The sequence below is a fragment of the Bombina bombina genome, chromosome 5 (genome assembly GCF_027579735.1).
Source record: "Bombina bombina isolate aBomBom1 chromosome 5, aBomBom1.pri, whole genome shotgun sequence".
In the NCBI taxonomy this organism is placed as follows: domain Eukaryota; kingdom Metazoa; phylum Chordata; class Amphibia; order Anura; family Bombinatoridae; genus Bombina; species Bombina bombina.
The window spans coordinates 638,299,246-638,324,151 of NC_069503.1; the positions used below are offsets into that span (position 1 = coordinate 638,299,246).

A 24,906-nucleotide genomic window follows, 5' to 3' on the forward strand; every position below is an offset into this window, starting at 1 on the left:
CCATAAACTACCTATGTACCCCTAAACCGAGGTCCCCCCACACCGCCGCCACTCGATTAAAATTTTTAACCCCTAATCTGCCGACCGCCACCTACGTTATCCTTATGTACCCCTAATCTGCTGCCCCTAACCCCGCCGACCCCTGTATTACATTTATTAACCCCTAACTTGCCCCCCACAACGTCGCCGCCAGCTACTTAAAATAATTAACCCCTAATCTTCCGACCGCAAATCGCCGCCACCTACGTTATCCCTATGTACCCCTAATCTGCTGCCCTAACATCGCCGACCCCTATATTATATTTATTAACCCCTAATCTGCCCCCCTCAACGTCGCCGACACCTGCCTACACTTATTAACCCCTAATCTGCCGACCGGACCTGAGCGCTACTATAATAAATGTATTAACCCCTAATCCGCCTCACTAACCCTATCATAAATAGTATTAACCCCTAATCTGCCCTCCCTAACATCGCCGACACCTAACTTCAATTATTAACCCCTAATCTGCCGACCGGAGCTCACCGCTATTCTAATAAATGTATTAACCCCTAAAGCTAAGTCTAACCCTAACACTAACACCCCCCTAAGTTAAATATAATTTTTATCTAACGAAATAAATTAACTCATTAAATAAATTATTCCTATTTAAAGCTAAATACTTACCTGTAAAATAAATCATAATATAGCTACAATATAAATTATAATTATATTATAGCTATTTTAGGATTAATATTTATTTTACAGGCAACTTTGTTATTATTTTAACCAGGTAAAATAGCTATTAAATAGTTAAGAACTATTTAATAGTTACCTAGTTAAAATAATAACAAATTTACCTGTAAAATAAATCCTAACCTAAGTTATAATTAAACCTAACACTACCCTATCAATAAAATAATTAAATAAACTACCTACAATTACCTACAATTAACCTAACACTACACTATCAATAAATTAATTAAACACAATTCCTACAAATAAATACAATTAAATAAACTAGCTAAAGTACAAAAAATAAAAAAGAACTAAGTTACAGAAAATAAAAAAATATTTACAAACATAAGAAAAATATTACAACAATTTTAAACTAATTACACCTACTCTAAGCCCCCTAATAAAATAACAAAGCCCCCCAAAATAAAAAATTCCATACCCTATTCTAAATTAAAAAAGTTACAAGCTCTTTTACCTTACCAGCCCTGAACAGGGCCCTTTGCGGGGCATGCCCCAAGAATTTCAGCTCTTTTGCCTGTAAAAAAAAACATACCATACCCCCCCCCAACATTACAACCCACCACCCACATACCCCTAATCTAACCCAAACCCCCCTTAAATAAACCTAACACTAAGCCCCTGAAGATCTTCCTACCTTGTCTTCACCATCCAGGTATCACCGATCCGTCCTGGCTCCAAGATCTTCATCCAACCCAAGCGGGGGTTGGCGATCCATAATCCGGTCCAGAAGAGGGTCCAAAGTCTTCCTCCTATCCGGCAAGAAGAGGACATCCGGACCGGCAAACATCTTCTCCAAGCGGCATCTTCGATCTTCTTCCATCCGGAGCGAAGCGGCAGGATCCTGAAGACCTCCAGCGCGGAACATCCATCCGGACCGACGACTGAACGACGAATGACTGTTCCTTTAAGGGACGTCATCCAAGATGGCGTCCCTCGAATTCCAATTGGCTGATAGGATTCTATCAGCCAATCGGAATTAAGGTAGGAATTTTCTGATTGGCTGATGGAATCAGCCAATCAGAATCTAGTTCAATCCGATTGGCCGATCCAATCAGCCAATCAGATTGAGCTCGCATTCTATTGGCTGATCGGAACAGCCAATAGAATGCGAGCTCAATCTGATTGGCTGATTGGATCAGCCAATCGGATTGAACTTGATTCTGATTGGCTGATTCCATCAGCCAATCAGAAAATTCCTACCTTAATTCCGATTGGCTGATAGAATCCTATCAGCCAATCGGAATTCGAGGGACGCCATCTTGGATGACGTCCCTTAAAGGAACAGTCATTCGTCGTTCAGTCGTCGGTCCGGATGGATGTTCCGCGCTGGAGGTCTTCAGGATCCTGCCGCTTCGCTCCGGATGGAAGAAGATCGAAGATGCCGCTTGGAGAAGATGTTTGCCGGTCCGGATGTCCTCTTCTTGCCGGATAGGAGGAAGACTTTGGAGCCTCTTCTGGACCGGATTATGGATCGCCAACCCCCGCTTGGGTTGGATGAAGATCTTGGAGCCAGGACGGATCGGTGATACCTGGATGGTGAAGACAAGGTAGGAAGATCTTCAGGGGCTTAGTGTTAGGTTTATTTAAGGGGGGTTTGGGTTAGATTAGGGGTATGTGGGTGGTGGGTTGTAATGTTGGGGGGGGGTATTGTATGTTTTTTTTTACAGGCAAAAGAGCAGAAATTCTTGGGGCATGCCCCGCAAAGGGCCCTGTTCAGGGCTGGTAAGGTAAAAGAGCTTGTAACTTTTTTAATTTAGAATAGGGTAGGGAATTTTTTATTTTGGGGGGCTTTGTTATTTTATTAGGGGGCTTAGAGTAGGTGTAATTAGTTTAAAATTGTTGTACTATTTTTCTTATGTTTGTAAATATTTTTTTATTTTCTGTAACTTAGTTCTTTTTTATTTTTTGTACTTTAGCTAGTTTATTTAATTGTATTTATTTGTAGGAATTGTGTTTAATTAATTTATTGATAGTGTAGTGTTAGGTTAATTGTAGGTAATTGTAGGTAGTTTATTTAATTATTTTATTGATAGGGTAGTGTTAGGTTTAATTATAACTTAGGTTAGGATTTATTTTACAGGTAAATTTGTTATTATTTTAACTAGGTAACTATTAAATAGTTCTTAACTATTTAATAGCTATTGTACCTGGTTAAAATAATTACAAAGTTGCCTGTAAAATAAATATTAATCCTAAAATAGCTATAATATAATTATAATTTATATTGTAGCTATATTAGGATTTATTTTACAGGTAAGTATTTAGCTTTAAATAGGGATAATTTATTTAATAAGAGTTAATTTATTTCGTTAGATAAAAATTATATTTAACTTAGGGGGGTGTTAGTGTTAGGGTTAGACTTAGCTTTAGGGGTTAATCCATTTATTAGAATAGCGGTGAGCTCCGATCGGAAGATTAGGGGTTAATAATTGAAGTTAGGTGTCGGCGATGTTAGGGAGGGCAGATTAGGGGTTAATACTATTTATGATAGGGTTAGTGAGGCGGATTAGGGGTTAATAACTTTATTATAGTAGCGCTCAGGTCCGCTCGGCAGATTAGGGGTTAATAAGTGTAGGCAGGTGTCGGCGACGTTGTGGGGGGCAGGTTAGGGGTTAATAAATATAATATAGGGGTCGGCGGTGTTAGGGGTAGCAGATTAGGGGTACATAGGGATAACGTAGGTGGCGGCGGTTTACGGAGCGGCAGATTAGGGGTTTAAAAAAATATGCAGGGGTCAGCGATAGCGGGGGCGGCAGATTAGGGGTTAATAAGTGTAAGGCTAGGGGTGTTTAGACTCGGGGTACATGTTAGAGTGTTAGGTGCAGACGTAGGAAGTGTTTCCCCATAGCAAACAATGGGGCTGCGTTAGGAGCTGAACGCTGCTTTTTTGCAGGTGTTAGGTTTTTTTTCAGCTCAAACAGCCCCATTGTTTCCTATGGGGGAATCGTGCACGAGCACGTTTTTGAGGCCGGCCGCGTCCGTAAGCAACTCTGGTATCGAGAGTTGCTTTTGCGGTAAAAATGCTCTACGCTCCTTTTTTGGAGCCTAACGCAGCATTTGTTTGAACTCTCGATACCAGAGTTATTTTTATGGTGCGGCCAGAAAAAAGCCCGCGGAGCGTTAACAGCCCTTTTACCGCCGAACTCCAAATCTAGGCCTAAGTATATAACACCACAGTCCTCTTACGACCTCCATCTTAGTTGAGAGTTGCAAGAGAATGACTGGATATGGCAGTGAGGGGAGGAGCTATATAGCAGCTCTGCTGTGGGTGATCCTCTTGCAACTTCCTGTTGGGAAGGAGAATATCCCACAAGTAATGGATGATCCGTGGACTGGATACACTTAACAAGAGAAATAATTACAATTTTTTTAAACTAATTACACCTAATCTAATCCCCCTAATAAAACAAAAAAGCCCCCCAAAATAAAAAAAAATCCCTACCCTATAATAAATTACAAATAGCCCTTAAAAGGGCCTTTTGCGGGGCATTGCCCCAAAGTAATCAGCTCTTTAACCTGTAAAAAAAAAAAAGACAATACCCCCCCCAACATTACAACCCACCACCCACAGACCCAACCCTACTCTAAAACCCAACCAATCCCCCCTTAATAAAACCTAACACTAACCCCTTGAAGATCACCCTACCTTGAGACGTCTTCACCCAACCGGGCAGAAGAGGTCCTCAAGACGGCCAGAAGTTTTCATCCGATCCGGGCAGAAGAGGACCTCTAGACAGCCAGAAGTCTTCATCCAAGCGGCATCTTCTATCTTCATCCATCCGGTGCGGAGCGGGTCCATCTTCAAGCCATCCGACGCGGAGCATTCTCTTCCATCCGACAACTAACACTAAATGACAGTACCTTTAAGTGACGTCATCCAAGATGGCGTCCCTTCAATTCCGATTGGCTGATATAATTCATTGGCTGATAGGGGTTCATAAGTATAATGTAGGTGGCGGCGGTTTACGGAGCGGCAGATTAGGGGTTAATAATATAATGTAGGTGTCGGCGATGTCAGGGGTGGCGGATTAGGGGTTATTAAGTGTAAGATTAGGGGTGTTTAGACTCGGGGTTCATGTTAGGGTGTTAGGTGTAGACATAAAAGTATTTTCCCATAGGAATCAATCGGGCTGCGTTAGGAGCTGAACGCTGCTTTTTTGCAGGTGTTAGGTTTTTTTCAGCCGGCTCTGCCCCATTGATTCCTATGGGGAAATCGTGCACGAGTACCGTAAGCAGCGCTGGTATTGAGGTGAGATGTGGAGCTACATTCTGCTCTACGCTCACCTTTTTGCGGCTAACGCCGGGTTTAAAAAAACCTGTAATACCAGCGTTACTTTAGGTGAGCGGCGAGGGAAAACTGTGCGTTAGTCACGCACACCATTACCGACAAAAACTTGTAATCTAGCCGTATGTTTCTATGGAGTACAAAAGAAAAGCCACTGTCAATATGTTAGAATAACTTGCACTGTGGTGTGGTTCCTAGCCTGATCACCACTGCTAAGGCCAAAGAGGGTCAGCTATGTGGCAAGGTTAGGCTTGCAAAGTCTGCATTGTGCACTTCAAAGTATTAGAATTGAAAAACTCCCATTTAGTTAAATTTCAGGAATTTTCAGGAAAAGCATGCAAAAGAAGTAACACAAGTATATTCTTTTTTTACTATACATTTTATATTACAATCTCAAAGTGTTACATGTCCCTTTTGATCACACAGTACTGACTGAAATAACACCTTCAAATAAAGTAAGCTCTTCAAAAAATCTATCATGCTTATAAAACAGCAATATTGAAAATGTATTTTTGCAAGAAGAATTGGTTTTAAAGTTGTTTAGTCAGTCTATAATGAATGACTGCTCATTAGCTAAGCAAAACTTTTACTGCCTTATTGTTCGATAATTTCATGTTTTTTAACCCCTTAGTGACCAGACCATTTTTTTAATTTACCGTTAGGGAACAGGGCTGTTTTTACATTTCTGCTGTGTTTGTGTTTAGCTGTAATTTTCCTCTTACTCATTTACTGTACCCACACATATTACATACCGTTTTTCTCACCAATAAATGGACTTTCTAAAGATATCATTATTTTCATCATATCTTATAATTTACTATAAAAAAATTTTTATAAAATATGATAAAAAAATAAAAACATTTTTTTAAACTTTGATCCCCAAAGTCTGTTACATATCTACAACCACCAAAAAACACTCATAATAAATAGTTTCTGAATTTTGTCCTGAGTTTAGAAATAACCAATGTTTACATGTTATTTGCTTTTTTGTAAGTTTTAGGGAACTTTGATATTTACAAACCATTTTTGATAGTTACATTGTAACACTGATATCTGTCAGGAATCCCTGAATAACCCTTCACATGTGTGTGTGTGTATATATATATATATATATATATATATATATATATATATATATATATATATATATATATATATATATATATATATATATATATATTAGTAGACAACCCAAAGCATTGATCTAGGCCCATTTTTATATATTTCATGCCAACATTTCACTGTCAAATGCGATCAAATAAAAAAAATCGTTAACTTTTTGACAAACTTTAGGTTTCTCACTGAAATTATTTGGCACAAATTCATGGCACAAATTGTTGTAAATGCTTCTCCAGGATCCCCTTTGTTCAGAAATAGCAGACATATATGGCTTTGGCATTGCTTTTTGGTATTAGAAGGTCGCTAAATGCCGCTGCACACTACACTTGTATTATGCCCAGCAGTAAAGGGATTAATTAGGTAGCTTGTAGGGTTAATTTTAGCTTTAGTTTAGAGATCAGTCTCCCACCTGACACATGCCACCCTCTGATCCCTCCCTGACCCCTCTCAAACAGCTCTCTTCCCTCCCCCACCTCACAATTGTCACTGCCATCTTAAGTACTGCCAGAAAGTCTGCCAGTACTAAAATAAAAGGCTTTTTTTTTTTTTTTAAAAATTAAAAAAAATGTATATATTATTCTACAGTGTTGGATCCCCCTTAGCCCCCAACCTCCCTTATCCCCCCCAAACAGCTCTCTAACCCTCCCCCCTAATTGCCGCCATCTTGGGTATTGGCAGCTGTCTGCCAGTACCCACTATGCAATAAAATTAGGCTGTTGTTTTTTTTAGATAATCCCACTTTCTCCGTAGTGTAGCTGCCCCCCTCAATACCCTCCCCGATCCCTTTCCCAACATTTTTTCCCCACTCCCTCTCCCACCTTTCCTTACACTTGCTGTGTTCTGTAGTGGTCGCACGCTCCCACCCCCTCGTGCGCACTCCTGGGACTCAGATCCCCGCTAGCCGGAACTGCTCCAGCGATGGGCCGCCCACCCGCCTCTTTCGTATCCCTCCCACGCAACCAACGATCGGCACCATTGCTGGCTGATGCAGAGAGGACCACAGAGTGGCTCTATCTGCATCGGATGCTTAAAAAAGGATATTGCAGGATGCCTCAATATCGAAGCATCACTGCAATACCCTGAAAGCGTCTGGAAGCAATCACGATGCAGGGTACGTCCTTGGTCATTAATGACCGTTTTTTTTGTAGGATGTGCCCTGCATGTCCTTGGTCGTTAAGAGGTTAAACATAACAAAGACGCCCTTTTTATAGGCAAAAAGAAAACCAAAATAACTTTTGTGGTCCTTTACGTTTAATTAACACAAGTTTAATTTAGATACAAATCATTACATAAAACCACAAATTTGTCTTTTCAAATAGAGCATACCATTATAAAAAGCATTACAGTTTTCTTCTAGGATCAAATTTGCTTTATTCTCTTGGTATCCTTTGTTGAAGGAGAAGTAGCGCACTACTAAGCCAATGACAAGAGGCATATATGTGCAGCCACCAATCAGCAGCTAGCTCTTAGTAGTAGTAGATACTGCTACTGATCCTATCTATGTATGCTTTTCAACAAAGGATACAAAAAGCAATGCAAATTAGATAGTTGATTGAAATTGCATGCTTTGCCTGAAACAAGGAAGTTTAATTCTGACTTTATTGTCCTATAAAGGGACACTGAACCCAAATTTTTTCTTTCGAGATTCAGATAGAGCATGCAGTTTTAAGCAACTTTCTAATTTACTCCTATTATTAATTTTTTTAGTTCTCTTGCTATCTTTATTTGAAAAATAAGGCATCTAAGCTAAGGAGCCAGACAATTTTTGGTTTAGGATCCTTGGCAGCACTTGTTTATTGGTGGGTGAATTTATCCACTAATCAGCAAGAACAACCCAGGTTGTTCACCAAAAATGGGTCGGCATCTAAACTTACATTCTTGCTTTTCAAATAAAAATACCAAGAGAATGAAGAACATTTGATAATAGGAGTAAATTATAAAGTTGATTAAAATTGCATGCTCTATCTGAATCACTAAAGAAAAAATTTGGGTTCAGTGTACCTTTAACCCCTTAACGACGCATGTCGTACAGGGTACGTCTTACACAAACTGGTCTTTAAAGACCAGCGACGTACCCCTGTATGTCGTAAAGGGTTTCAAGCGACTGGAAGTGATCCTGATCGCTTCCAGCCGCTTTCAAGGTAGTGCAGTGATACCTTTTAAGGCACACCGATGCAGAGAGAGCCACTCTGTGGCCCTCTCTGCATCGGCCAGTGATGGTGCCGATTGTTGGTGGGTGGGAGCCATTGCAGGGAGGCGGGTGGGCGGCACATCGCTGGGGAACTTCCTTCTGGCTGTTCTCTATGCCGGGTGCACACGGGAGCACGCGCTGAAGGTGAGAGGCGGGTGCGCGCGCACACACGATCTAAGGCAGCTGCTGTGGAATTTTTTTTTGCTGGGAGAGGGTGGTGGGTGCGGAGGAGGGGTGATCTGGGGGTGATCTGGGAGGGGGAAGGGGTAGGGTATGGAGGGGGGCAGCTACACTACAGAAAAAGTTTTTTAAAAAAATAAAGTTATTTTATTGCAAAGTGGGCACTGGCAGACAGCTGCCAGTACCCAAAATGGTGGCTAATAGTGGGGGGATGGTTAGAGAGCACTTTGAGGGGGGGATCAGGCAGGTTGGGGGCTAAGTGGGGATCCTACGCAGCAGAATATCATTTTTTTTTTAATAATTAAAAAAAAACAAAATAAAACTTTTATTTTAGTACTGGCAGACTTTCTGCCAGTACTTAAGATGGCGGGGACAATTGTGGGGTGGGGGAGGGAAGAGAGCTGTTTGGGAGGGATCAGGGGTGGGATGTGTCAGGTGGGAAGTTGATCTCTACACTAAAGCTAAAATTAACCCTTCAAGCTCCCTACAAGCTACCTAATTAACCCCATCACTGCTGGACATAATACAAGTTTGGTGCATTTAGCGGCCTTCTAATTACTAAAAAGCAATGCCAAAGCCATATATGTCTGCTATTTCTGAACAAAGGGAATCCCAGAGAAGCATTTACAACCATTTGTGCCATAATTGCACAAGTTGTTTGTAAATAATTTCAGTGAGAAACCTAATATTTGTGAAAAAGTTTGTGAAAAAGTGAACGATTTTTTTTATTTGATCGCATTTGGCGGTGAAATGGTGGCATGAAATATACCAAAATGGGCCTAGATCAATACTTTGGGTTGTCTACTAAAAAAAAAATATATACATGTCAAGGTATATTCAGGGATTCCTGACAAATATCAGTGTTCCAATGTAACTAGCGCTAATTTTGAAGAAAAAAAAAATGGTTTGGAAATAGCAAAGTGCTACTTGTATTTATTGCTCTATAACTTACAAAAACAGCAAAGAACATGTAAACATTGGGTATTTCTAAACTCAGGACAAAATTTAGAAACTATTAAGCATGGGTGTTTTTTGGAGGTTGTAGATGTGCAACAGATTTTGGGGATCAAAGTTAGAAAAAGTCTGTTTTTTTCCATTTTTTAATCATATTTTATAAAAATTGTATGATAAATCATAAGATATAATGAAAATAATGGTATCTTTAGAAAGACCATTTAATGGCGAGAAAAATTGTATATAATATGTGTGGGTACAGTAAATGAGTAAGAGGAAAATTGCAGCTAAACACAAACACTGCAGAAATGTAAAAATAGCCCTGATCCTTAAGGGAAAGAAATTGAAAAATGGCTTTGTCCTTAAGGGGTTAAGGCCCATTACACTGACAGACAATGCCAGATATTCCAAATGAAAAGATCTGAGACTAGCTCTACCTCAGAACAAATAAAAAAACAAGCCACTGATAAACTGCATTTGTTCAAACATTAATATTCTTAATCCCATAACATATAATAGAGCATAATATTTTAAGAGTTATGGTAACCTTTACATGTTCTAAAATAAGGTCCGGAATCTAAGCGACATCTTAGATGGACTTTAATTGATTACTTCTAATGAAGATGCACCGTAACTTACTTTTTAATCTAATACCCCACACTCTGGCCGTCCTCTTCAAAACTCTTTTTTTTTGGGGGGGGGGGGCTAACGGTTTGAACTATTCTCCAATCGGCGCTCCAGCCGTACAGCACCTTTTTTTGTAGCTAGAGCGCAGATTGGAGAACAGTTCAAACCATTCGTTCACAAAATATGATTTCAAATCCTTAGATTCCGGACCTTATTTTAAAACATGTAAAGTTTACCATCATTTTAAGTGAGCAATTGAGCAATAAAATCAGCTGAAACAAAGTATATATTGATTAGGCACAGGGAACTATCAGTTTAACATATTATTAAAGCCTGTAGTGGAAACAGTTATTTAAAGGGACAGTCAAGTCCAAAATAAACTTTCATGATTCAGATAGGGCATGTCATTTTAAACAACTTTCCAATTTACTTTTATCACAAAGTTTGCTTTGTTCTCTTGGTATTCTTAGTTGAACTCTAAACCTAATGCTAATTTCTTACACCCTGAATGCCTTTTGACAGTTTTTCACCACTAGAGGGTGTTAGTTCAAGTGTGTTATATAGATAACATTGTGCTCACCCACGTGGAGTTACCTAGGAGTCAGCACTGATAAAATGCAAGTCTGTCAAAAGAATTAAAATAAGGGGGCAGTTTGCAGAGCCATAGATACAAGGTAATCAGAGGTAAAACGTGTATTATTATAACTGTGTTGGTTATGCAAAACTGGGTAATAAAGGGATTATCTATCTTTTTAAACAACAAAAATTCTGGTGTTGACTGTCCCTTTAAAATTTAGGAGCCAACCTAAATGATCAAGACACATAAAAATTCTAGGAGTTTTAAAACTCCTGATATTTGTTTTACCCATAGTTTAAAGTGAAACCCTAAATTATTACTAGACATAATGATGGATTCACAGCAAACAGCCTGAGAATAATATGTAAAAAAAAAAAAATGATTATATCAGTTGCTTAAATATTGAAGAAATAAATGTAAAGGTTTAGTACTTATAAATTATTGGGCTCTGCTATGTTGTTACCTTTGTTTCCTTATATTTAAAAGCCTCTTTATATTATCTCTTCTGCTGAAACCAGATAGAAAAAGTTATAAATGAACCGATAACAATAAAATCTGTCAAGGTAGTCTCAAACGGTACCTTAAAATATTTAATTTCCAATATTTCCCATCAGGGGCGCGATCCGATATAGATCGCAGTTTGCGGCGCAAGCGAGGGAACCGGCGTCGCCCGCAGTTTCAGCTCGCAACTCGAGCCATCCCATATAAGTCGCCGTCAGATGCTAACGTGCCGTAAGTCTCACAAACCAGCGATGTCCAGAAATCTGCGCAAGTACAAATTTCTGGCGTCGCCAGTGACTTGCGGCACGTTAGAAACTGCCGGCGCCTATAAAACCTGACTAAAGTTTAAAACACCCGCACTGTCTAACACGCCTCCCTAACATAGCCCGCACTGTCTAACACGCCTCCCTAACATAGCCCGCACTGTCTAACCCTCTATCCGCTATCCCCCCTCACTAGCCTAACAATAAAAAAGCTATTAACCCCTAAACCGCCGCTCCCGTACCCCGCCGCCAGCTATATTATATCTATAACCCCCTAAAGTGAGCCCCTAACACCGCCGCCATCTATATTAAAATTATTAACCCCTAATGTAAGCCCCTTACACCGCCGCCATCTCTATTAAAATGATTAATCCCTAATTTGATCTACCTACCCCGCCGCCAGCTATATTATCTATATTAACCCTAAGTATATTATAGTTAATATAGTTATTACATTATATATATTAACTATATTAACCCTAATTATATTAGGGTTAATATAGTTACTATAGTATTTATATTAACTATATTAACTCTATCTAACCCTAACTAAATTTATATTAAATTAATCTAATTCATTTATAAACTAAAATATTCCTATTTAAATCTAAATACTTACCTATAAAATAAACCCTAAGATAGCTACAATATAATTAATAATTACATTGTAGCTATGTTAGGGTTAATATTTATTTTACAGGTAAATTGTTAATTATTTTAACTAGGTATAATAGATATTAAATAGATATTAACTATTTAATATCTACCTAGTTAAAATAATTACCCAATTACCTGTAAAATAAATCCTAACCTAAGTTACAAATACACCTACACTATCAATAAATTTAATAAACTACAAACATCTATCTAAAAATACAATTAAATTAACTAAACTAAATTACAAAAAAAAACAAACACTAAATTACAAAAAATAAAAAAAAGATTACAAGATTTTTAAGCTAATTACACCTATTCTAAGCCCCCTGATCGGAACAGCCAATAGAATGCGAGCTCAATCTGATTGGCTGATTGGATTAGCCAATCGGATTGAACTTGAATCTGATTGGCTGATTCAATCAGCCAATCAGATTTTTTTAACTTAATTCCGATTGGCTGATAGAATCCTATCAGCCAATCGGAATTCGGCGGACGCCATCTTGGATGACGTCATTTAAAGGTACCTCATTCCAAGTTCAGCAGTCGGCCGGGATGGATGCTCCGCGGCGGCGGAGCGAAGAAAGAAGATTGAAGATGCCGCCGGAAGAATGAAGACTTTGCTGCCGCTTGGAGGAAGACGTCGCCGGAGGAAGAATTCTTCTTTGCCGCTTGGAGGAAGACATCGCCCGGATCGGATCAGGAGTTCGGCCCGGTGTGGTGAAGACAAGGTAGGGAGATCTTCAGGGGGGTAGTGTTAGGCTTTTTTAAGGGGGGTTTGGGTGGTTTTAGAATAGGGGTATGTGGGTGGTGGGTTGTAATGGGGGGGGGGGGATTGTATTTGTTGTATGCAAAAGAGCTGAATTCTTTGGGGCATGCCCCACAAAAGGCCCTTTTAAGGGCTGGTAAGGTAAAGAGCTTTGAAATTTGTTTAATTTAGAATAGGGCAGGGAATTATTTTTATTTTGGGGGTTTATTATTTTATTAGGGGGCTTAGAATAGGTGTAATTAGCTTAAAAATCTTGTAATCTTTTTTTTTATTTTTTGTAATTTAGTGTTTGTTTTTTTTTGTAATTTAGTTTAGTTAATTTAATTGTATTTTTAGATAGATGTTTGTAGTTTATTAAATTTATTGATAGTGTAGGTGTATTTGTAACTTAGGTTAGGATTTATTTTACAGGTAATTGGGTAATTATTTTAACTAGGTAGATATTAAATAGTTAATAACTATTTAATATCTATTATACCTAGTTAAAATAATTAAAAATTTACCTGTAAAATAAATATTAACCCTAACATAGCTACAATGTAATTATTAATTATATTGTAGCTATCTTAGGGTTTATTTTATAGGTAAGTATTTAGATTTAAATAGGAATATTTTAGTTTATAAATGAATTAGATTAATTTAATATAAATTTAGTTAGGGTTAGATAGAGTTAATATAGTTAATATAAATACTATAGTAACTATATTAACCCTAATATAATTAGGGTTAATATAGTTAATATATATAATGTAATAACTATATTAACTATAATATACTTAGGGTTAATATAGATAATATAGCTGGCGGCGGGGTAGGTAGATTAAATTAGGGGTTAATCATTTTAATAGAGATGGCGGCGGTGTAAGGGGCTTACATTAGGGGTTAATAATATTAATATAGCTGGCGGCGGTATAGGGGGATTAGATTAGGGGTTAATAATTTTTATATAGGTGGCGGCGGTGTAAGGGGTCAGATTAGGGGATAGATAAGGTAGATGGCGGCGGTTTTAGAGGCTCACAGTAGGGGGTTAGTTTATGTAGATGGCGGCGGGGTCCGGGAGCGGCGGTTTAGGGGGTAATAACTTTATTAGGGATTTCGGGGGGGGGGGATCGCGGTTGACAGGGAGATAGACATTGCGCATGCGTTAGGTGTTAGGTTTATTTTAGCAGATCGCGGTTGACAGGGAGATAGACATTGCGCATGCGTTAGGTGTTAGGTTTATTTTCTAGTTAGTTTAGGGAGTTACGGGGCTCCAATAGTCAGCGTAAGGCTTCTTACGGCTGCTTTATGTGGCGAGGTGAAAATGGAGTACGTTTTCTCCATTTTCGCCACGTAAGTCCTTACGCTGCATATTGGATACCAAACTGCTCGGGTTTGGCATACCTGCCTATGGCCCAAAAAACTGCGGGCGACGGCAGAAATATACGGGCGTAACTTCTAGGTTACGCCGTATATGTGATACCAAACCCGCGCAAATATTGGCGTCGCCGGCTTTTGCGGGCGACGATTTATATCGGATCGACCCCCAGAAGCCTAAGCTATAACAACAAGCTATAAAATGAGTGCCTGATGTCCAACCAATAAAGGAGCTGTTTGTGGTGCTGATGTTAAACAGCTTAGTCCCCCACTTCCTAATGTGGACAAATACAGATGTATTTTAGAGCACTGATTGATAGATTTATTTATTGAAATTGACAATGTGTACACTCCCAAAGCGTTCATTCTTGTATTTTTGTCTAGCATTTTCTATTTATACAAGCAATGAGACCAAGCTATCAATTATCACAAGCTTAGGAGTTGAAAAGATAATAAAATAACCAAATATGCAAGCTAAAATTGAAATGTGTCATCTTCTTGTCATGTTGCTATTCTTTAATATATTTATTTTTGGAATGTTCTCTTATGTATATCCTTCCATAGTATATATTATACATAAATTCATGAATATATTACAAAAAGAAAAAAGAACAATTAATAAAATCCATGAATTTTCAAAATTATTATATGCCCAAACTGGCTATGCCCATATAGGTAGAGCTTTAAGAGCTGACAAGTAGATCACAAGATAGCTGTGTGTCTTAGCTGTTTCTCTTCATCCACATGGGTAAATATGACCTCAAGTTAAAAACAAATTTGTAACCACGTTCTGCACAAATATAATAAACACTATAATTCTTATAGCAAGTAAAAAAACGTGCTCTGCATGAGTAAGCAAGTGTATTACAATATTTGGCACACCCTTTGCACACAACTACATCATAGTGACAACTTTCACAAACAAGTCTGCATTTCTGGTATCAATTTAAAAACAATATCTTGACTGTGATTTGGTGATTTCGTATAGTATTTGTCAGGGAGGCTTTATTTCTGAAAACACACATTTCAAATATCTTATAATATACATAATAATTCTTCAAAACATACACAAACAATATTTGTGGACCACCACAAATATACCATACATTTTTTAAAGAAAAATAATTATTATGCACTTTTAAAAAAGGTTATAAAACTTTTGTCAGCCAATCACGGTGGATTATATAGACAGAGAAATAAATACGTTAGTAATGGCTACAATGAAGCCACAAAAATGTACCTTTAGAAAATAGCCATTTAATGCAGTCTTTTTTGGATTATAATTCATTATCAGTCTAGTTGTCATTTCCATATCTGCCAGTTCATTCAAAACTGTATATCCAATACCCTTCAACAACCTTCAATCAATCATAGCAATCAACTCAAGCACATCACAGCTATCCTTAGTCTCTGCATTTCGGATATGACTCAGATTCTACATCAGTTTTACTCAAAAAATTGTAAATAATTGTCATTTTTAGAAATGAAATGATAGAGAGGATAGATAGAATTAGATCAACGTAATCTGATATTGCATTTCCCCAGAATGCACACAGATAGCATAAGAGAACAGAAACATTACCTGTTCAGAACCCTGGAAGCAGATCTTGCAGGTGGGGGGGCTTGGTGTGTGTGTGCCAGTGTCACTGCTCTCCATGCTGTCAGAATCTCGGTGTAAGGCTGCTCCCACAGCCTGACACTGCTCTGCATCCTCCTGCTGCTCCTGTTTATCATCACTCGGTTCGTCCACAGGCTGATCCCCAGCCCTCTTCTCCTGCTGATCCCCCTGCTCCTGTATCCCAGATGGCTGTAAGGCTGTGCCAGCCATGTGTGTGCCCAGTAAAGCTACTGCAGGGCTGCGGCACACAGATCAGGTGCAATGCTGGGTCACTGTGTGTCCGGCTCCATCACAAGAGGAGGCAGCAAATCATCTGATGCTAGTGGAGAAACAGGGAGGAGGAGACTCAGAGCTGGATACTGATAGTAACCTTACATTGCCTGAAATATACCTATATGTACATATACATATGGACAGTTACATTTAGGGAGAGCGATCAGCTTAACAAATGATCACACACATATTACATTTTATTTATGTATATTGTGTCTAAAAAGAGCAGTACAAACTAGACAGACACAGTTCAATTAACTGTGTGTATGTGTGGGTAGGGGGTGGTTATGTTGCTTAAAGGAACACTGTACTCAGGCAAGCAGCTGTGAAGATGTCATTATTTCAAAGTTTTTGCAGTAGCATAATTTCAAATAGGCTGAGCCTTAAAAGCAGACAAATCTCATCCAATGAAAATAAATATTGTAATGAAATGTGATCATAGATAATGATCTACGGTGACCACTGCATTGGTTGCTATGGCTGTAACTTTCTGAAAGTTTAATGCATATTTTCCCAAAATGCAATGAATCTAACCCTAAAATAAATTTCTCTCTTTGTCTTCCAAACGCAGTGACTATTGTCCCCAAATAAAGCTGTAAAATATTAATGCATATTTCCATAAGAGTATTGTCCTCTCTCTCTGTCAAACTTTATTGAATCGTTTATCAAACTATTATCTCACAAAACTTAATAAATCAGTTCACTAAAACATTTTCTCTCTCTCTCTCAAAGCTCATTGAATTTTTTTCCTATAATCTCCTCTCAACTTCAATCAATATTTTGCTTAAAATATTTCTCTCTTAAAGTGAAGGTAAAGTTTCACATATTACACTTTTGCCCCTGTAAAAACTATTAAAATAAATGGGACTTTAAGTCATGAAAATTTTATAATCGCTATATTTATCTATTTATTACCGTTTCTTGATCCGATTCCAAACCCTTTTAAAACAACCCGTTTCTTTTTTTTTTTTCATAATACCGGTCACGTTTTCTGACTATCCAACTGAAACACTGGCCACTAGGCGGCCGTCATATGACGTCACCGCCTTATTGCTCTATATGCGCATGCGCGGCCTTCACTTCCTTTCCTTTCTTCTCACAGCTTGTTACAGTTTAGCGCATGCGCTTTTTTTATTTCGTCAGGCATCGTCTTGGCTGTTGCAAGGAATATTGACGCCTGCGCTTTAGGTCTAAGATTTTTTCTTTCACGCAGGCGCAAATCGAATGTACGGCGTAAGCTGCGCATGCGCAAGTGAGCCGTAAATCGGGAACGCGCTTTGGAAGTACGTACAGAGCGGGTGGGACCGCTCTGTACGTAATATAGTGAAAAATCAGGAAATGAAAGGAGGGAGGAGCAAAGAACGGCAGAGACTGTAAATATAAACGTTTAAAAATACAACATATATACAATGATGAAAAAAAAACTTAGCGATCACAGTATATACTAGATAAATAATAGAATACAAGCATCAAAAAAGCAAAACTGTATCTTCACTTTAAATCTCAATTAACATTATCCCTATGGTCTATTTTTTTTTTTTTTTTGCTCTCAAATTTGAACTCTTTTCCATAAAATAATCATTTTTTGTTATTTATATAAATTATCCCAGGTGGGGATAAAGAAAGCGCGCTTAAAAACAAACATAAAACATATATATTTGTTAGCAAACAAAGTCAGTATGTAACTCTACCGTAAACCGGCTAATGAGTGTGTCCTTGAAAAAAGAAAGATTTCTGTGAATCCGTTTCAATGTTTTTCTTCTGGAAAACAATGGTAGATGTTTTTCTTCTGAGATGCAATAGTAGCGTGAAGGCAGGCAGCTCCTCTTGGTCCCACAGAGTGGGGGAAAGCTAGAAAATGCAAGAATGAAAAAAGAGGGCGCCACAATAGCGTAATATTGATTAAAAAGGCTTTAATATAGAAGTTGTCCGTGCTTTGTGGTATTCCATTACAATACAACAACACGCCAAGTCCGATATTCCATTTGAAATTACTAGTACCAAGAAAAGGTTGCCTAGGGGGTACCAGAAAAGACTCCAAGGAACGTTATCTCTCCAGTGCACTAGCCACTGTTAAAGGGACAGTACACTGTAAAATTGTTTTTCCATAAATGTATTTTAAATGAATTGTTATACCAACGGCAGAGTATAAAATATTTGAGAAATTGCATTTTCGGGTTTATTTGTGTATCTGAAGTAGCTGGTTTTGTGCTTTGAAACCACAGCCTATTACAAGGGGTTGAGCTTCAGGTAATATCAGATCTCATTATGTTATCACTTTCATGTACACAGACTTGCTTCTTTATCTTATATTTGTCTGGAACACCAAAGCTCAATACATAGAGAGAACAATGGAAAATTATCATTTTATTGCTTAACTATCATGCCCCCCACTGAGAGTGTAATCTCTTCTGCTGGCTGTGTTTACTTAGGCTTGTTAATAGCATATACGCCAGTATCAAAACTTTCAGTATAGGTTGGGAAACCACAAGCTAAATCAGCTATTTCAAATGCTGAAATATGAGTAAAGGTGCTACTTGCAACCAATTTAATACACTCTAGCAGGTAAAAAGGATCATTGGGAATAACTTAAAGGGCAGAAAGTTTTTGGGTGAACTGTCCCTTTAAGTGCTAGCAAGCTATCACGCACTGGTCACAGCACAGTGCCTCTTGTTCTGGTAAGCACACTACCTGTCTATACACTGTTGCTCACATTACCAGACAATATTACGCTATTGTGGCGCCCTCTTTTTTCCTTCTTGCATTTTTTGTTATTTGTATCTCACAGCTTCATTAATCTGTTCCCGGGTGTGGGTAAAAGCCGGATCTTGCCGGATCCTGCCAGATCCATGTCTAATTTAGACAGCTACACACAAATGTAAGTGTTTTCCACACAAACACATCCAGACACTTCTGGATCAACCATGTTTTTACACAAAAACATCTGGGTCTTTTCAGAACCAACACTTTTTTACAAAAAAACAGCTGGATCCTACCGGATCCATGTCTAATTTAGACAGATATACACAAATGTAAGTGTTTTCCACACAAACACATCCAGACACTTCCAGATCCAACATTTGTTTATACAAAAACATCTGGGTCCTTTCAGAACCAACACATATTTTACAGAAAGACAGCCGGATCCTAACGGATCCATGTCTAATTTAGACAGATATTTACAGATTTAAATGTTTTCCACACAAACACATCCAGACACTTCTGGATCCAATATTTTTTTACACAAAAACATCTGGGTCCTTTCAGAACCAACACTTCTTTACAGAGAAAAACTGCCGGATCCATGTCTCATTTAGACAGATATACACAAATGTGTTTTCCACACAAACACATCCAGACACTTCTGGATCAAACAATGTCATACACAAAAACATCTGGGTCCTTTCAGAACCAAGAGTTTTTATTACAGAAAAACAGCCAGATCCTGCCGGATCCATGTCTAATTTAGACAGATATACACAAATGTAAGTGTTTTCCACACAAACACATCCAGACACTTTTGGATCCAACATTTTTTTACACAAAAACATCTGGGTCCTTTCAGAACCAACACTTTTTTTAAACAAAAATAGCCGGACCCATGTCTAATTTAGACAGATACACACAAATTTAAGTGTTTTCCACACAAACACATCCAGACACTTCTGGATCCAACATTTTTTTACACAAAAACATCTGGGTCCTTCCAGAACTAACTTTTTTAATAGAAAAAAAAGCCGGATCCTGCTGGATCCATTTCTAATTTAAACAGATACACACAAATTTAAGTGGTTTCCACACAAACACATCTAGACACTTCAAGATTCAACAATATTTTACAAAAAAAAACATTGGGGTCCTTCCAGAACCAATTCTTATTAATAGAAAAACCGCTAGATCCTGACAAATCTATGTCTAATTTAGACAGATATACACAAATTTAAGTTTTTTTCACACAGACATATTAAGTTTTTTCCATACAAACACATCCAGACACTTCTAAATCCAATAATATTTTACACAAAAATGATCTGAATCCTACCAGAACCGTTTTTTTTTTTTTTTACGTAAATAGGCTGGATCCATGTCCTATTTAGACAGACACACACAAATTCAGGAATTTCCACATAAACACATCCAGATAATGCTGAATTTAATGTTATTTTATACAAAAACATCTTGATACTACTAGAACCAACCCTATTTAACAAAAAAACAGCCGCATTCTGCTGGATCCATGTCTAATATAGAAAGTCAAAAACCAATTTGAGTATTTTCCTCTCAGAAAAATAGACATACCCTGCCTAATCCATATCTAATTTAGACAAAAACATGTAAAATCCAAATGTTTTTAATACAAACTCATCCAGGCATTGCTGGATCCAATACTATTATACACCAAAACACCAGGATACTACCAGAACCAACTCTTTTTTTACATTAAAACAGATGGATCCTGCCCGATCCGTGTCTGATTTAGACAGGTAGACACAAATGTGTTTTCCACACAAACACATCCAGACACTCCTGAATCCAAAGCTATAATACACAAAAACATCAGGATCCTACCAGAACCAACTCTGCTGTATCCAGTGCTATATTTACACACAAACAAAATGTGTTGGTTCTGAAAAGAACCAGATGTTTTGGTGTAAAATATTATTGGCTCCAGAAGTGTCTGGATGTGTTTGTGTGGAAAACACATTTCTGTGTAACTGCCTAATTAGACATGGATCCAGCAGGATCTGACTGTTTATTTTATCAAAAGTGTTGGTTCTAAAAGGACCCAGATGTTTTTGTGTAAAAAAATTGATGGATTCAGAAGTGTCTGAATGTGTTTGTGTGGAAAACACATTTGTGTGTCTCTGTCTAAATTAGACATGGATCCGGCAGGATACGGCTGTTTTTCTGTAAAAAAGGGTTGGTTCTGAAAAGACCCAGATGTTTTTGTGTAAAAAAAATGTTGGATCCAGAAGTGTCTGGATGTGTTTGTGTGGAAGACAATTAAATTTGTGTGTATCTATCTAAATTAGACATGGATCCGGCAGGATACGGCTGTTTTTCTGTAAAAAAGGGTTGGTTCTGAAAAGACCCAGATGTTTTTGTGTAAAAAAAATGTTGGATCCAGAAGTGTCTGGATGTGTTTGTGTGTAAAACACTTAAATTTGTGTATATCTGTCTAAATTAGACATGGATCCGGTAGGATCCGGTTTTCTGGTAAGAGGGCGAACTTTGGAAAAATGTTGTACTCTTACCAGAACACCAGCTTTTACGCACACCCTCTTTTCCCTAAAATAACGCTCACCTTTATCAAGTCTCAATTGTGTCCCTTTTAAATCTCAGTGAATTATTTTAAATCGCAGTGAATGTTTTCAACGCCTTTAAAATCTTAATATTTTCACTAAAATACATTTCATTTCACTCAAATGCAATTATGCATTTCCCTTAAAAAAAATAAAAAAAAATCAGAGATCTTAGTTTTATCTCTCAGAATAACTGTGCAGTTTAATTGCATTATTTTTTTTTCAAAATAACATGCAAATGAATCTTTTTTTTATCCTTCATTATTACTGGGTGGTAAAAACTAGAGCAAATACATCGTTTGAACAACACAACCTAGAACTACAATTGCCGGGAGCCGATGACGTCCTTCCAATACTTTTTCTGTAAATGATGATACAGGAGCAGGCAAACTACGGAGATAATGCTGCAAGCAGTAGCTGATTTGCATAGTGCTGGCATTTATTACAGCCCACAGTGACACTTGCCATTTCCTGATGGAATAAGGTGCAGGCGGAGGGAAGGCCCTGAGACCACAGTAACTAGCTAGGAGCCTTATGCTGCTCTGACTCTGGATCACTACATTGTATAATATATTACGCCGTGATAACGGATTGCAATTCAAATGGAGAATACTTCCTCTTGGGTAAAATAATCACGTGTACTTAACTTCACGTGACCACGATTGGTTATAAATTAATGTTGTGATCTCGAGCTGCGCTTGGAACACTTATTGTAACTTGTAATGTTGTTCTTCGCGCTCACGTTTAGAATAACATTTCAATAACGTAAAAGTTGTTTTTTTCCCTTCTGCAGTTAATTTGGAAATATAAGGTTAATACACTCCATCTTTTTTTTTATAAGCAGAGTGAATTGTTTATATATATTTATAAGAAATAAAATATTGCTAACGTAGTGTATTTTTTTATACTGCTAGGAGCAGATTAAATGTGTTTTTAGCGCTAAAGGCGTCAGTTCTAAACAGTCAGGAACTAGCCGCGGCTAATGTAATGCAGTGCTGTGCAATATATAAAAATGAGGGGATTAAGGGTACTTAACCAATATCTTTTTCTGTAAATGCCAAAATAAATGGATGTTTAAGCTACATGAACTGAATCTCTTTAAAGGGGCATTAAAATAATTTCCCTCATAAATGTTTAAGCGTAGTAACGGAAATATATGCAATGCACATTTATTATTTACTTTGCCTTCCGTTCCTGTAATATACTACTGTAAATTGTGCTTTTCTATCTACTGTCTCTGGAGGTTGGAGTACATACTAGGGCGCTATTTAGAAGACACGTCACGTGTACATGCTACATGGCAAATTTGCGATTGCTACGTCAATGCAGTGGCTCATTATTATACCTGGCTCACTGCCTAAAACGGAAAATGAGACTTTTACTTTACAGGGTATTTTATATAAATACCAAACAGTGAAGGCATACTGGAAATGGAGGCTTACATGGTCTTCTTTCCTAGAAAGCATACATTGTAAGTAGCAGTAGGAAACACGTGTTTTGCTTAACTATTAGGTTAAAAAAAAAAAACCTTATTTGATCCTCTCTATTTTCATCTCACAATTTCTACAACATTTTTTTAATAACATCACATGATAAAAGTTACAAGTTAATCGAGGTCACACAGGGGCAAAACTTCCAGTGGTGCACTGCAGTGTGGCCCCCAGGACCCAAGTGCTGAGGACACATCCCTATATAAGCCAGTCTATACATAGGGGACCCACAAACATTTTTTGTACCAGGGCCTTTGTTGAGTAGGTCCTCTACTGCTCACACATGAACTCACCATACAAACATCCTTCCCTAAAATATTTTTGTCTTTATTTACAGGTATGTATAACACACACACACAATGTAATATATGCATTGGTATTTAAAGGGACAGTCTACACCAGAATTTGTATTGTTTAAAAATATAGATAATCCCTTTATTACCCATTCCCTAGTTTTGCACAAGCAACACAATTATATAAATACACCTTTTACCTCTGTGATTACCTCTGCAAACTGCCCCCTTATTTCAGTTCTTTTGACAGACTTGCATTTTAGCCAATAAGTGCTGGCTCATAGGAACTTCACGTGCATGAGCACAGTGTTATCTATATGACACACATGAACTAACACCCTCTAGTGGTGACAAACTGTCAAAATGCCCTGAGAGAAGAGGCAGCCTTCAAGGCCTTAGAAATTAGCATATGAACCTCCCAGGTTTAGCTTTCAACTAAGAATACCAAAAGAACAAAGCAAAATTGGTGATAAAAGTAAATTGGAAAATTGTTTAAAATTACATTCTCTAGCTGAATCATGAAAGTTTATTTTGGACTAGACTGTCCCTTTAATGCAAAAACTACTCAAAACTAATAAAAGCTTATAATGAAATTATGTTCATAGAGCATTTTATGCCTAAAGTCTTTTTTTTTAAATGGTTATAAACCATGAATAGCACATTTACATTCGTTTAAAATTCCCCTCCATTTTTTGGTGAAACATAGATATAAAGCCTTAAAACACTTTTTGATTGTAAAAAAAAATTAAATAAATAAATCCATAATATATACTCAATCAGAATAATTAAAGAAATAGACCAATTTATTAACAAGAAATTAGTCCAGAAATAATATGGCTTTAGCATTATTTTCCTGTATAAGTAAACAGAGCATTTTTATGCGGATATAATATGCGCATGGTCAAGAAGGAAAAATTGCGGAGCACCAGTTTGAAAAAAACGGCTAAAATATAACTTTTATTATTAGTAATAGCAATCCAATAAAAAAATGCACAATTAGTACAATGCTATGCCTTAACCAGTCACTTATAGGATGGAGGTGATGATTTTGGTAGTAAAAAATTTTTAGGATCCAAAGTTAAATTAATGAGTTTTGTTTTTTTACTTACTGACCCTCCTTGTTTTGTTGTTCTTAAAATAAAATATTTGTGTAGAAAGTAGGGTAAACTAGAGGTGCATGAAGGACTTGAACGTTTGCGCTTTATTGTTAGCACAAGTTAAATACAGCAGATATTACTAAATAAGGGATTCCACGTGTCATCCAACACAGCCCAACTTTAAATACATTTCTTTTAAGAGCTCAAGAATATTTCCAAAAAACATCTGAGTATAATGAGTATAATGTTCACATCACATTACATCCTTAACAATGAGACCTAAGCAATTATTATCTTCTCTACCCATCCATTTGACCCCATATCCCCAAGTACCTTTTATCTTGCAATTAGAACACCTTGAGAAGAAATACACTGACACCTGAACTGGAGGAAAATACTAGCCATGGTCATGTTTATTAAATCTGTCAGGGCAATGGCCAACAATTTTTTTTTTTTATTGTTAATCTGCTTGAGATAGCAGCAAATAATTCTGCACTCTAGCCCAGTGTTTCTCAACCCCAGTCCTCCACTTCCCCTAACAGGCCAGATTATCATGATATCTTAAAGGGACATTAAACACTAAATTAAATGGACACTAAACCCATTTTTTTTTCTTT

The 24,906-nt window shown here is 37.5% G+C and overlaps 1 protein-coding gene across 1 annotated transcript in view; it reads right to left on the reverse strand.

Annotated features, from left to right (window-relative positions):
- The window catches only part of MARCHF11 (membrane associated ring-CH-type finger 11), a 438,545-nt gene extending 422,502 nt beyond the window's left edge, over positions 1 to 16,043 (reverse strand). The window contains exon 1 of the mRNA XM_053715821.1: positions 15,798 to 16,043. Coding sequence (XP_053571796.1) covers positions 15,798 to 16,043 — 246 coding nt within the window. The remainder of the gene's footprint in view (positions 1 to 15,797) is intronic.
- Positions 16,044 to 24,906: the final 8,863 nt, after the last annotated feature.